The sequence below is a fragment of the Tamandua tetradactyla genome, chromosome 1 (assembly GCF_023851605.1).
Source record: "Tamandua tetradactyla isolate mTamTet1 chromosome 1, mTamTet1.pri, whole genome shotgun sequence".
Classification (NCBI taxonomy): domain Eukaryota; kingdom Metazoa; phylum Chordata; class Mammalia; order Pilosa; family Myrmecophagidae; genus Tamandua; species Tamandua tetradactyla.
The window spans coordinates 56,770,495-56,785,149 of NC_135327.1; the positions used below are offsets into that span (position 1 = coordinate 56,770,495).

General features: G+C 34.1%; 1 protein-coding gene across 8 annotated transcripts in view; it reads left to right on the top strand.

Annotated features, from left to right (window-relative positions):
- RNF24 (ring finger protein 24) overlaps positions 1-14,655 on the top strand; it is a 167,162-nt gene that overhangs the window by 82,215 nt on the left and 70,292 nt on the right. For 6 of the 8 annotated variants that reach the window (XM_077116507.1, XM_077116559.1, XM_077116523.1 and 3 more), the window contains 2 exons: positions 2,133-2,253; positions 5,718-5,867. In XM_077116507.1, the coding sequence (XP_076972622.1) occupies positions 2,133-2,253; positions 5,718-5,867 (271 nt within the window). The remainder of the gene's footprint in view (positions 1-2,132; positions 2,254-5,717; positions 5,868-14,655) is intronic. The other 2 variants (XM_077116515.1, XM_077116568.1) reach the window with 1 other exon arrangement.

The following is a 14,655-nucleotide window of genomic DNA, read 5'->3' on the forward strand; positions in this document are numbered from 1 at the left end:
TATAGGGTTGTTTTTTTTTTTTTTACTATTATTACTACTTTTATTTCTTTTCTCTATATTAACATTTTATATCTTTTTCTGTTGTGTTGCTAGTTCCTCTAAACCGATGCAAATGTACTAAGAAATGATGATCATGCATCTATGTGATGATGTTAAGAATTACTGAGTGCATATGTAGAATGGTATGATTTCTAAATGTTGTGTTAATTTTTTTTTCTTTCCGTTAATAAAAAAAAAAAGATAATATGTCTTATAATATGAATGTATCTTTTGATATACATGAAAACAAGACATAAAATGTAAGGAAAAACCACCTATAATTTTACCACTATCAACAATTATATATTCACTTTATCTTTTTATAAATGCATTATTTCTATAAAATTTTAACAGTTACAGAGATAAAAAATAAAAAGATAATATAGCTGAAACTGTAAAGCTCTTGAAATAAAACATACGAGTAAATCTTTAGACCTTAAATTAAACAAAGATTTCTTAGATACAACACCAAAACTCTAAGCAATGAAGGGAAAAATTGGTAAATTGATCATCATGAAAATTTTAAAATTTTGTGCTTTAAAACACATCATTAAGAAATGATGAAAGCAGAAAGACAAACTTCAGACTGGGAGAAAATATCCAGAATATATAAAGAATTCAGACTCAACAATAAGAAGTCAACCCAGATATAAAATGAGCAAGTGATTTGAACAGACATCTTACCAAAGAAGATATATGAATGGCCAATAAGCACATGAAAAGCTGCTCAACCTCATTAGTCCTTAAGCAACTGCAAATTAAAACAGTGAGATACCATTCACACATACTGGGATAGCTAAAACCAAAAAAATAACAAGTGTTGGCAAGATGTGGAGAAATTAAAACCATCATACATACTGGTAAGATTCTAAAATGGTGCAGCCATTTTGGAAAACAGTCTCAGAGTTCCTCAAAAGGTTAAACATAGAGTAACCATATGATCCAGCAGTTTCACTCCAAGGTATATACAAAAGAAAAATGAAGATATGTCCACACAAAAACTTGTACATGAATGCTTGTAGCAGCACTATTCATAATAGCCAAAACCTGGAAACAATTCAAATGCCCCTCATCTGGTGAAAGAATATCGCTTACCCATGAAGTGGAATACTATTTGGCAATAAAAAGAACAAAGTGCTACAATATACTATAACATGGATGAAGCTAAAATAAAGTTATGCTAAATGAAGAAGCCAGACATAAAAAACCATATATCATATGATACCACATATCATGTGATTCCATTTACATGAAATATCCTGAAAAGGCAAATCTTCAGAGACAGAAAGTCGGTTAGTGATTGTCTGGGGCTGAGAGTGGGAATCAGGAGTGGGGACTAATGGGTAGAAGGTTTCTTTTGAGATGGTGAAATGTTCTAAAATTGGATTATGGGTGATGGTTGCACGAAATTTCTTCCCTGGAGAAAAATTAACTGAAAAGAATACCATGTAGAAAGAAATACCAAAGGATCAACAATAAAATCAATATTTTTAAAGATTAAGATCTTTAAGAGACTGCAGTTGTAGGTAACAGGACACACTAGGAATATAACGTGAAGTATTTTACGTAAGTGTTTAAGATTAAAAGAGTTTTCCATAGACCTCCTAAGCAAGTAGAGCCGGACGCAAAAGAGTATGTACTGTGTGATTCCATTTCTATGAAATTCTAGGATAAGGATAATTAATCTGTAGTGATAGACATCCAGGTTAGGGCTGGTGATTAAATACAAACAGATGCAAGGAAGCTTTCTGGAAAGATGGATATATTCTGTATCTTGATTGGGGTAGTGGTAATATGGGTCTATTCATTTGTCCCAATTCTTTGACCTATACACTTAATTTGGGTGCATTTTTTATGTGTTATATATCAATTTTTAAAAATAGCTTAATAGAACCTAAAGTAATATTCCTTAAAATATATTTCTTGGATTTGTATTTATAAGAAACAAATAAGTGGTATTTTCCTGGTTTGTGGACCATAAATTATAAAACTCAGTAATATGTATAACTCCTGGTGTCTCCCTTTCTGAACATTTTTGAAGCAAAAGTAAAATACTGACTACTGGGATGGTGATAATGGTACTTATTGTCCAGGGAACAGGAACTGGTCTAAGAAGAATGCGGCCATCAAACACGCTTTGAGAAACGCTGCTGCAGCCCATCTAGCTGTGGTGTATTGTATTAAACTCAGGTCCTCTATGGATCCAAATCTCAGGTAATCTGTTCTTTTATATCTTTTTGGTGAGAAATCCCATTATTGATAACATATTCCGATCTTTCTGTCTTGTTTTGTTTATAAATTGATAAGATGTTTTGACATTTAGGTTGGAGCTAGAGATTTCAGTATATAGGAGTAATATAAGAGTGAAAAAAAGATTTTCATATGAATGAAGGGACTCTTCCTCAGAAATGCCGAGTAAGATCCAACAGTGCATTATATATTCTATTTCTCCTCTTCACTCCCACAAGAAGCAATTACTAAATAACTTTTACATTTGTAATATCTAAGTAGCAAAGAGTGTTTATTGGTAGGATGATAAATATGTAGCTCTCTTTTTTAAAGATTGTTATTTTAAAAGATTATTAATACTCATGCTGAAAAGGCACATGATGAAGATTTTATAAAACTAAAATGTTTAGGGATTAACATCTCCTTTGAAAAATCTACCATCTACCTGAACTGTTAGGCCAACATATCATTTGTAGCTAAGCCATTTCATTTATCAAAAGAAAGGAGAAGATTCATAAATTTTCTTCTGGTAATCTGGGTTAATTTAAAGCCCCTCCAAGAAATGAATAATCACAGGAAAGTTTTTGCAGTCAGTTACCAGGAGCATCGAGGAAGCTGTCTCTTCCTTCTGATGACAGCACTGCCTCTAATGCTCTGAGTATGCATGTGTCTCTGTTCAGAATTCTCCAAGAATTGCTTGATGGTACCTCCCAGTGCAAGGAGTCCTATTTGAACAACATTCTCACACCACTAGCCTTACTCCAAGCTGGCCAGTTTTGATCTGGCCAAGATCCCCGCCTGTGGGGGCCAGGTAGGCAGGCCGCTTGGCACAAAGCATGGCAGTGCCTGCAGGGGAGCTCCCTGAGAAAGGCTTAGTGGTGTCATCTCCAAAAGCTTGAGCCTTCGTGGGCTTTCTTTTGACATTCACTGTTTTTATTTAATGTACCCACCCACCCACCCACCCCCAAAAAAGTGCACATGCGCACACACTTGCATGCACACAAACACGCTAAAACTTTAATCTTTTTACCCCAACTTTTTTAAGAGTTTGAAGACATTTTAGTATCTATTTTCTCATTTTATACTTCCAGAAATCCCTTGAAGTTAGTTGATAGGGTAGGCATTATCCCATTCAAAAGCTGAGAAAATTGAGGAAAGAGGGGTCAAGTTCTGGCATCTGGTTAGTGACATCCTAGGAACAAGCATGTCGGTCTGCATACTGCAAACATGTCACTTTTTACAGCATACCCCTTCTGCCTGTTTGCTTATTTACTCTCTACCAACCCACCTAGCATGGATGCTTAATCTCATATTTCCTAAAATGAGTGGTCTTTTACCAAGGCCAGTTTGTCTGATGAGATATAATTCTGAAGGTTTGAAGGACAGTAATCTAAGTCTTGATTATAGCAAATATCACTGAATTAAGGCCCTGTTAGAGCAGTTTGAAAGTTAAGAGCTAAGTTTGGTACACTGTAATTTTCTTTTAGCCCTGCAATATATGTGTGCTAGATACTTTTGCTGAAGTACTTTTTAACTACATCCTACCCTCCTTTCCTAAAAAGATCTGAGTATAGAAAAAAGGAAATTATATATTTGAGTAAAAGAACTTGCTGTAACTGAGCCAACCCAGAAATGGCTGAAGTACCCAAACTAATTAAACATTGCCCAGTCTTTAAATTGGGAAGTTTTCAGAAAGGAATTACTGTGGAGTGAAGTTGTTCTGTAGAGCTATTAAGTTTCTGGTATAAGTTATTAGAAGCTGGAAATTAAAGTGATACTGAGACTTAAGTTTCATATATAGCCAGTCAGCTTTTCAGTGGTGGTTACATTATGCTGTAGTTAACCCTTCCAGGAATCAGCAGGATTTTAAAGATCTGTGAGCCCATTTTTAATTTTCCATACATAAATAAAAGTAGAAATATTGTGTTTGGTACATTTTTGCTGTATTTTGTTTTGGCAGTAGTCATAGTTATAATTCAGTTATCAGTCTTTAGTCTTGATAAATGGGCCTGGCAGGAGCTGTTTATTTTATAAGGAATCAAAATGGCAAGAAAAATTCTCTAGTGAGAAGGTGTGATGAATCATATCTATTTCTTCTTCCATATAATCACACTTTATAGCACCTCACCTAAAAAGGGTACAACCTCCATTCCTAGAGTTGTAACTATGTGGTGATCATTAGAGATAGACCCTTTCTTAATGTTTAAACACCATTTGCTGTTTTCTGACTATAAAACTAACATGTGAAATAAACAGTAAAGCATATAGGCTTTGGAGTCATAGAGGCCCAACTCCTGAACCTACTTCACCAGTCATGACTGTGTGACTGAAATTCTCTAAACTTCGGTTCAGGTGCTCAGGTGGTTCAGTGGTAGAATGCTCGCCTTCCATGCAGGAGACTCGGGTTGGATTCCTGGACTATGCACCTAAAAGCAAAACAAGACAGGATGATTCTAAGCCTTAGTTTCCCTGCTTCTAAAATAGGGAAGTTATAGTATCTACCTATAGAAGTTTGATGTGAGGATTAAATAAAATAATGCCAATGAAATGCTTTAAACAGTATCTGGTCTAAAGGGATTAGAAAATAAACACACACCAGCACTACCGCTTTTATTATAATTTTGATTGTAGAAAATAATATAAAAAATATATAAAGAAGAAAATCAAAATGACTAGTGAACCTCAAGCCACTGTTAACATTTTGATATGTATCTTTCAGGCTTTTTTCTGCCTTATATCTATGTATATGTGTATATACATGTGTGTGTATATATGTATATACACATGCACACAAACACACATACATACATACATATCATACATATATACCAATTTTTTTATCTTACAAAATTGGCATCATATTTTTATATATACAATTTATATTCTGCTTAATTTTCCCCACATATCTTTATATTTCCTTTGACATTAAGATTATTTGAGAACATAGATGTTCATGACCTCATATTATACCATATGACCGCATAAGTATTCTCTTACCTACTTATGAGATATCTAAGTTATTTCTAGTGTTTAACAGTTATACACATTGCTACTATATAAGTCAAGTGAAGGGTTAACGATTTGAAAATTCTTAAGACTTGTCTTTTTTTCCTCCTGTCTCTCTTCTGTGAGATTGAACTTTTCATATGTTTTGATTACTGGAATTGGTTCAGTGAAATGCCTTTTAAAGAACAAATAGAACTTGTAAAACTTTTTATGTAGCATCTCTGGCCTCTGGAATAGTGTCAGGTACATAGTAAGCATGCAATAAATAGTTGTGGAATGATGAATGAATAAATGAATGGCAAACATATTAATAAATTATCAATTTTGTTTTTCAAATGAAGCCAAGTGTTAGAAATCTTTTACCTTTATTCATTTATAAAGATATGCTGTCTTGGTTCTTAGTCTTTACACATTTTTTCCCCCATTCTTTTCTTCATCCACAGTTCATCCATGAGTGCGGATTTCCCACATTATAACTTCAGGATGCCTAACATCGGATTCCAGAATCTGCCTCTCAACATATATATTGTGGTTTTTGGCACTGCTATATTTGTCTTCATCCTTAGTTTACTCTTCTGTTGCTACTTGATTAGGTAATCAATTTTCATTCTATGTTACTTCACAATATTTTAAATAATCAATTTAAAAACCAACTCTTTTCCCTCAGGTTAAAAAAATATTATAAATATAATCAAATTTTCTAAAGTTAAAGGTGGCTTGATATTTTAATCTCCTGTTAATCTCAGCAAAACTCCTTTCTACAATTTTCTTATCTGCTGATGAGGTGTTTTATTATACTATAGGGGAAAATTTTCCTTATTTATTTTCCCACTATGTAAACCCTTGCTCCAAATAGGCTTATGTCAGTCTTTTCCCAGGATTTTTTTCTGCTTTCACAGAGATATCAATTTCAGTAGCGTATTGCATTATTAATAGCTACAGTCATTGGAGGTCAGAAAACAATGTCCAAGACAAGGTCCAAGCCTTTAAAATGCTTTGTTTAGTCTCTTGAGAAGATTTCAAGCCCCAGTTTGTTGTCAAACTGGTAAGGTGTTGAAATGATTATCCACAAAAGCAGTAAATATCCCACAGGCCCTGTAGCACATGTTCTGTGAGTAACATGTCACTTGGGATGGCAATGAATTTAGCTGGTAAAGATTTACCAGCTAAACAGTTTAAGAAGCATTTTCTCTGTTTTAAGTTTTTAAATACAGCCTAATTTTCTAAGCCAAAACAGAGACTATAAAGATGTTTAAATTGTATTGTTCAAAGAACTTTATGGAGTAAAAGAGTGGGAACTCATGTTTCATTAAATGACTATGCATCTAACATTTTTTAGTATTTGTCATAGTATATGATTATGGTTAAGATAATACTATCCTATATCTATTAGCAGTATTTTATTGTTGCCATCAGTGTTTGGGGGATCAGTATTGACCAATGATCAAATTTGAATAATTATGTGGTTTCTGAATTTTCTGACAGGTGATTTTACATTCTTCACAGAAAGTAGGTCTTTTCTGAAATTGTCAAAAAATGTAATTGCTTCTTATATCTCATAGATATATTGGCTGCTTATGATTTTTTAGATCCTGCTCAGATATATAAATGAAAAATTTTTGAGGCTAATGCAACCATAGTATTCAGGAGAAACATAAATATCTGTTTATTTCCAGAAATTTTTCTAACATTTCTTCAATAGTAGTTTAATAAGTTTTATGTAACTATTCAGCATTTTAAAAATTAATACAGTATTTTTTAGAGCAGTTTGTAGTTTACAGAAAAATTTAGCAGAAAGTAGTTTTTAAATTTTTTTTAAATTAGAGAATTAATGATAGCACAAACAAGACCTCATGGCAGAAAAATATTTTCATTTTTTCAGACCTGCATTTTTTTGTAATTCCTCTACAAATGGTGGTTAACTCAATAATTTGTATATTTAATATTTGAAACCAAATTATTTTTTAAAAGAAAAAATAATAGAAAAATTAAAAAACATAATGAAGAAAATGTTCATTAAGGAAGAGTTAGCATATATAAAATATAAAGTCTTAAAATCTATAGTTCATAGTATAGTTTTTACAACTATATCAAATAATTAATGCCTTAGCTTTTTTTAAAAGACGCTAATATACCAACTGTGTTTCTGGGTAAATTTCTTAAGAAATAAGTTCTGAAACACCATTTTACCTCATTGAATTCTTTTTATTAATCAAGCAAATATAGCATCAAACAAATATAGCAAAGAGATAAAGAAAAATAGTGATAGCATATATTTTCATGTATTATCACAGGACTTCATTTTATCCTTTTTTATAATCAAACTAATAAGAAATAGGACTCTGCTACACTAAAATAAAATTATCATGTTGAATCAGAAAAACCAATTGTATACAAACAGTTTGAAATTTAATCATGACCTAAGTAGCTTTCCCTTTCTGATCATCCTGTTTTTACCTTTAACCTTCAAACTTAAGCTTAAATTAGCAAGTCATTTATAATTAATCTAGAGATCCATAGATCCACTTCTTCCAAAGTTACCCAGACCCATTTTTTAGAATAATCTGAGCTTTCCAACATCTTCCCAACAGGTTCTTCAAGCAAGGAGATCCCTCTAGTCACAGCTAGACACGTCAGAACCATAGGAGGAACACACTTTAAGTCTAAACAAGACACCATCACCAACCATAGTCTTACACTTTGTAGTTTAGAATCTGTACACTGAACAGAAATGCACAGTGAACTACTGGAGCACAAAAGAAGGACATTTTACTTTGCCAGGAGAGATTTTATTTTAGAATCATAGAATATTCTGATTTATTCTCCCCAGATAAGATACTTGTCTGTTCTGTTTGCTGTATCTAAAAGATCCAGAACAGTGCCTGGCATAATATTAGGCACTAGTAACTATTTGTTGGGTGAATGAATAAATGAATGATTTCCCTAGGAGGAAGTCAACAGATAGGCCTAAAACTGAAAAATCAAGACATAACAATTCAAGCAAGTTATTAAGAGACATGAAGTAAACCAAAACAATGAGTTAAAAAGGGAGAAAATGGGTGTCTCTGGGGAAAGGTAGAAGACTACTAGTTTTTTGTTGTTGTTACAGGTCTTATAGAACTATATATAACTTCAGAATGTTTAAATGTATAACTAGTGAAATTTAAGCTAAAAACTAGGAAAATCTTTAATTGGTTACTTAATAGAAATTGTGAGGTCTTAAACCAGGATGATGATGGTAGAACTAAGGAAGATGTTATGGGTATAAGAAATATTTGGGAGAAGAAAATGAACAGAAACCGGTGACCAGACATTAATGATAAAAAAGAGAGAAGTTTAGAATCTTTCCTGAACTTCTGACGTAGGCAACTGGGTAAATGGCAATTCCTTCGTGGAGACAGAAAATGCATCTAGGCATTTATCCTCTGAGTAAAAGGATAATAGATTTTATTTCAGACATGAAGACACTTAGTTCCCTGTGTAACAGTCAAAATGTTTAATATACAGTGGGATACTATAGTTATAGGTTTAAAGCTTGTAAGAAGTCTGGTCTGGTCTGGTCTGGAAATAGGCAATCTGCAATAATAGGTAGTAGTTAAAACAAGGAAAGGTCCTCTAGGTAGAGGGTATATAGTGAAATAAAATGATGTAGGACAAAACCCTAGGGAAACATTGATATTTAAGAGGAGACCATGAAAGAGATTGGAAAGGAATGGCAAGAGATAGGAGGTACTCTCACAAGTAGGGTTTCAATGTGTTGAGTGAGTTGTGTCAGTGTTCCAAGGGAGGTCCAGTAAGATGAGAATTAGAAATAGAAATAGAAAAAAGGAATATTTCCTTCTCTTTGAAGAATCTTGACTGAGAAACATTTATATTGGGGACTGAGGGGAGCAAGGAATCAAGGAATGTTAGAATCAAGGAATATTTTACTGTTTTTTTTTAAGACAGAGATTTAGGCATATTTATAAATATAATATTAAGGAGAATAAACCAGTTGTTGAGCATATTCCGAAAAAGGTAGGTCATAGAGGGAGTTCTCTTAGGAGTTTGTCCTAGTTTGCTAGCTACAGAAATGCAATATACCAGGAATGGAATGGCGTTTTAAAAGGGGAATTTAATAAGTTGCTAGTGTACAGTTCTAAGGCTGAGAAAATGTCCCAGTTAAAACAAATCTATAGAAATGTCCAATCACAGGCATCCAGGGAAAGATACCTTGATTCAAGAAAGCTGATGAAGTTCAGGGTTTCTCTCTCAAGTGAGAAGGAACATGGCGAACATGGTCAGGGTTTCTCTCTTGGCTGGAAGGATACGTGGCGAACACAGCGTCATCTGCTGGCTTTCTCTCCTGGCTTCTGATTTTATGAAGCTCCCAGGGAGGTGTTTTCCTTCTTCATCTCCAAAGCACTGGCTAGTGGAGTCTTTGCTTCGTGGTGCTGCAGCATCCTCTGCTGTCTCTGAATCTCCTTCATTCTCCGAAGTGTTTCCTCTTTTATAGGACTCCAGAAACTAATCAAGACCCACCCAAATGGGTGGAGACATGTCATCACCTAATCCAGTTTAACAATCACTCTTGATTAAAATCACATCTGCAGGGAGATGATCTAACTACAGATTCAAACATACAGTATTGAATAAGGATTATTATGCTTTTACGAAATGGGATTTAGATTAAAATGTGGCTTTTTTAGGGGACATACATCCTTTCAAACCAGCGCAGAGTTGAAGTGAGATACAACTAAGAGAGATAAAGGTATTAGTACTAAACAGAATGCTTTCTCCTAAGACAGAGGTGAATTGAGAGGGTATGTGGGGCTGGCAGTCAAAGAGCTGGAATCCTCTTTTTTTCTGTGGGGTAGAATATTCAAAGTTAAAAATTATGTGGGAGGAGGTGGTGGGATAAAGCTTAAAGAGAATGACCACTGTGTGGAAGCTTAGAACTAAATATGAATAGGTAGAAGAATCAGAGAGCAATGTGGAAAGTCTAGGTGAGAATGGAGACCACACATTTGTAAAGACCATAGCTACATGGTTTTATTTTCTCCAGGACTGTTCATCATTCTCTTTTAGATATTTTTTTGAGCAACCAACGTTTATTAAATGCTTACTCTGTGCCAAAACCTGTCCTGCAGTTGTCTTAGGTAATTTAATTATTTTTATTTTATAGAAATTAAATGATATCTTTCCTACAGTCACAGATGAAGGTTAGTTAGAACTGGGACTCTGTGTGACCCAAAGAATGTATTCTTAACCATTTAAAAATAATAATAAAAGGAAAGAAAGAACAGCAATTGACTCACATTTATCAGGCTTCATTACAAAATAACCATTTCAGAATTTCATAACCTCTCAAAAGACAGACTTGCATATTAAGGATATTTTAAAACTTTTTAAAATTTTGAGGCCAGAGGGTTTTTTTATTAATTTATTTTATTTATTAAATATACCAACATACAAACACTAACGTTCTTAACTTATGAGCATTCCATTCTACATATATAATCAGTAATTCACAATATTATCACATAGTTGTATACTCATTATCATGATCATTTCTCTTAGAACATTTGCATCAGAATTCAGAAAAAGAAATAAAACAACAACAGAAAAAAATTCATTCATGCCATACCCCTTACCCTCCCTTTCATTATCACTAGCATTTCAATCTAAATTTATTTTAACATTTGTTTTCCCTATTATTTATTTTTATTCCATATGTTTTACTTGTCTGTTGATAAGGTACGTAAAAGAAGCATCAGACCCAAGGTTTTCACAACCACCCAGTCACATTGTGAAAGCTATATCATTATACAATCATCTTCAAGAAACATGGCTACTGGAATACTGCTTTACATTTTCAGGCAGTTCCCTCCAGCCTCTCCATTACATCTTAACTAACAAGGTGATATCTATTTAATGCATAAGAATAACCTCCAGGATAAGCTCTCGACTCTGTTTGGAATCTCTCAGCCATTGACATTTTATTTTGTCTCATTTCTCTCTTCCCCCTTTTGGTCGAGGTTTTCTCAATTCCTTGATGCTGAGTCTCAGCTCATTCTAGGGTTTTTCTCAATCCCTTGATGCTGAGTCTCAGCTCATTCTAGGATTTCTGTCCCACGTTGCCAGGAAGATCCACACCCCTGGGAGTCATGTCCTGCGTAGACAGGGGGAGGGTGGTGGGTTTGCTTGTTGTGTTGGCTGGAGAGAGAGGCCACATCTGAACAACAAAAGAGGTTCTCCTGGGGTGACTCTTAGGCCTAATTTTAAGTAGGCTTGACCTGTCCTTTGTAGGGTTAAGTTTCATATGAGCAAACCCCAAGATTTGGGGCTCAGCCTATAGCTTTGGTTGTCCTCACTGCTTGTGAGAATATCAAGAATTCAACTTGGGGAAGTTAAATTTTCCCTCTTTCTCACCATTCCCCAAAGGGGACTTTGAAAATACTTTTTTATTCACTGTTCAGATCCTTCTGGGATTTATCAGGGCATCACTCTGGACAAACCAACAAAATCTCATGTCCTACTCAAGGTTCCATGTATTTATGGTGTTCAGTTAAGCTGTCTACATAAGTTATATTAGGAAATGCACTAGTTGAAATAAAAAATTTGTACCAAATATTTTTTGCTCTAGTCTTACACATTAAGTTAAAAGTTTTAAACATTAATTACCATTTTCAGCACCCTGTGGTAACGGTATTCCTTTGTTCTTCCTCATGCAGAAACATTTTTTAAATTTGTACATTTAGTCACTATCGTTATATACTCTAGGCATTCCTAGATTATACCATCGCAGTCTTTATTGAATATCTTTCCTTCTGATATCATTTGTGCCCCCAGCCCTCCTCTCTCTATCATTCTTACATTCAGCTTCATTCAGTGTTCTAACATTACTGTATTACAGTTAGGTGGTATTGTGCTATCCATTTCTGAAATTTTACAATCAGTCCCATTGTACAGTCTTATCCCTTCAGTTTCAATTACCCAATATCTACCCTATTTCTATCTCCTGATGACCTCTATTCTTAACGGAAATTCTCCAAGTTCATTCATTAATGTTAGTTCATATCAGTGAAACCATACAGTATTTCTGGCTAATCTCACTCAGCATAATGTCCTTAAGGTCCATCCTTGTTGTTACATGCTTCATAACTTATTCTGTTTTACAGAATATTATATTCCATCATATGTATATACCACAGCTTGTTTAGCCACTCGTCTGTTGATGAACATTTTGGCTGTTTCCATTTCTTCACAATTGTAAATAATGCCGCTATAAGCTTGGTGTGCAAATGTCTGTGTCTTTGTCCTCATGTCCTCTGAGTAGATACCTAGCAATGGTATTGCTGGGTCATATGAGGCCAGAGGTTTTTTGTTGTTTGTTTGTTTGTTTGCATGGGCAGGCACCAGGAGAGGCCAGAGGTTTTTAATGAAAACAGAATCTGCTTTACTTTTTTTGAAAAAGATAATGCTTAACAACTTCTTAAGAAAAATGAAATTAAAAATATTATTCCATATCCTCCCCTCTACTTTATCCTCCCCCCTGCCCCATATAAAAAAGCACACTCTACATTTACTAGTATATTTCATGGAAGGAATAGTAAAAAAAATATATTTGTGTCAAATGCATACCTTAATGTATCAAATGAAAAATAAACTAGTGCCATCTAAAATATGTAGGTGACTAGAGGAATTCAGAGTAAAGGAGTAATCAGTTGGGTGAAGTTAATTTAAGGGAGGTTTTTCTAAAAGAGATGAATTTTGAGCCAAAGGTTGAAGAAAAAGGTGAGTACAAATTGACCCATGCTGTGGCTCTAAGTGGCAAGTTTTGTTTTGGGAAAACGTGTAAATCCAATTGAAAGGTTCAGATAAGCAAAAAAAAAGTTGCAAATCTAGTCCCGTTTTAATGAACTTCATTGACGTTCATATTTTTTCTTTATATGAAAACTGTACACTTCTCTTAGTAAAATAGGCAAACCAAAAAAAATGCAATAAAGATATGGATTGTTTGAAGTATATGATGAATACATTTGACCTAAGGGAAATTTTTAGTTTTATGAAACTAAAAAAAAAAACAGCAAATTAAACCCAAAAGAAAGTAGAAAGAAGAAAATTAAAAAACTAAGTATATAAATTAATGAAATAGAAAACAAATGTGTAATCAATGAAACCGAACCATTGTTCCTCAGTATTGTATTGGAAGTACTATTTGCTGGAGCAATTAGTTAAGAAAAAGAAATAAAATGTCTCCAAATTGGAAAGGAAGAAGTGAAACTTTGCCTGGGTGCCAATGACATTTTATATATAATGTCATATACAGAAAATCCTGAAAAATCCACAACAGAACTACTAATAAATAAATTCAGCAAAGTGGCAGGGTACAAGATCAACATGCAAAAATCAGACGTGTACACTAGCAATGAACAATCTGAAGGGGAAATCAAGGAAAAATTCCATTTACAATAACAACTAAAAGAATGATGTATCTAGGAATAAATTTAACCACCGATTTAAAGGACATGTACATGAAAAACTATAAAACATTGCTAAAAGTCAAAGAAGGCCTAGGGCGGGCCGCGGTGGCTCAGCGGGCAAAGTGCTTGCCTGCTATGCCGGAGGACCTCGGTTCGATTCCCGGCCCCAGCCCATGTAACAAAAACAAAGAAACAAAATACAATAAAACAAGAAAATGTTTAAAAATGTTTCCCTTTCTTCCTTCTATCCTTCCTTCCTTCTCTCTGTCTTTCCTTTAAAAAAAAAAAAAAAAAAAAAAAAAAAAGAAGGCCTAAATAAATGGAAGGACATTCTGTGGTCATGGTTAAAAGAATAAATATTGTTAAGATGTCAGTTCTACCTGAAGGCATTTATAGATTCAGTACAGTCCCAATCAAAATTCGAACAACCTTTTTTTTACAGAAATGAAAAAGCTGATCATCATATCTATATGGAAGGGATATAGTGGAGTTTAGCTTACCTATAGGTATGCCTAATAGTTAGCTCTGGAGGACCTCTTTTGTTGATCAGATGTGGACTCTCTCTAAGTCCAACTCTGTAATGGTTGAGAGGCTACTCTAGAGGTCACTCTTATACACACTTCAGTTAGATATTGCTATCTATTATAACTTGCCAAACCCCAACCAAAACCATTCATTCCTGCTAATCCTAAAAAACACTAGGGCATTATATAAGCTTCTACAAAGGTTCCATGCATGAGAGTAACTTGTAACAGAAACCTACAACCTCTAGATGGGTCCCTGGACCAGAAAACTCCTGAAATGTAGAGGGGCCAGCCTCTCCAGAACATCAACTAGTCCCATCTTCCTATCCCATATTATTGACAGCCCCTTCCAACATGAAAAAGCTAGAGTGAGCATAGCCTAAATACCCCTA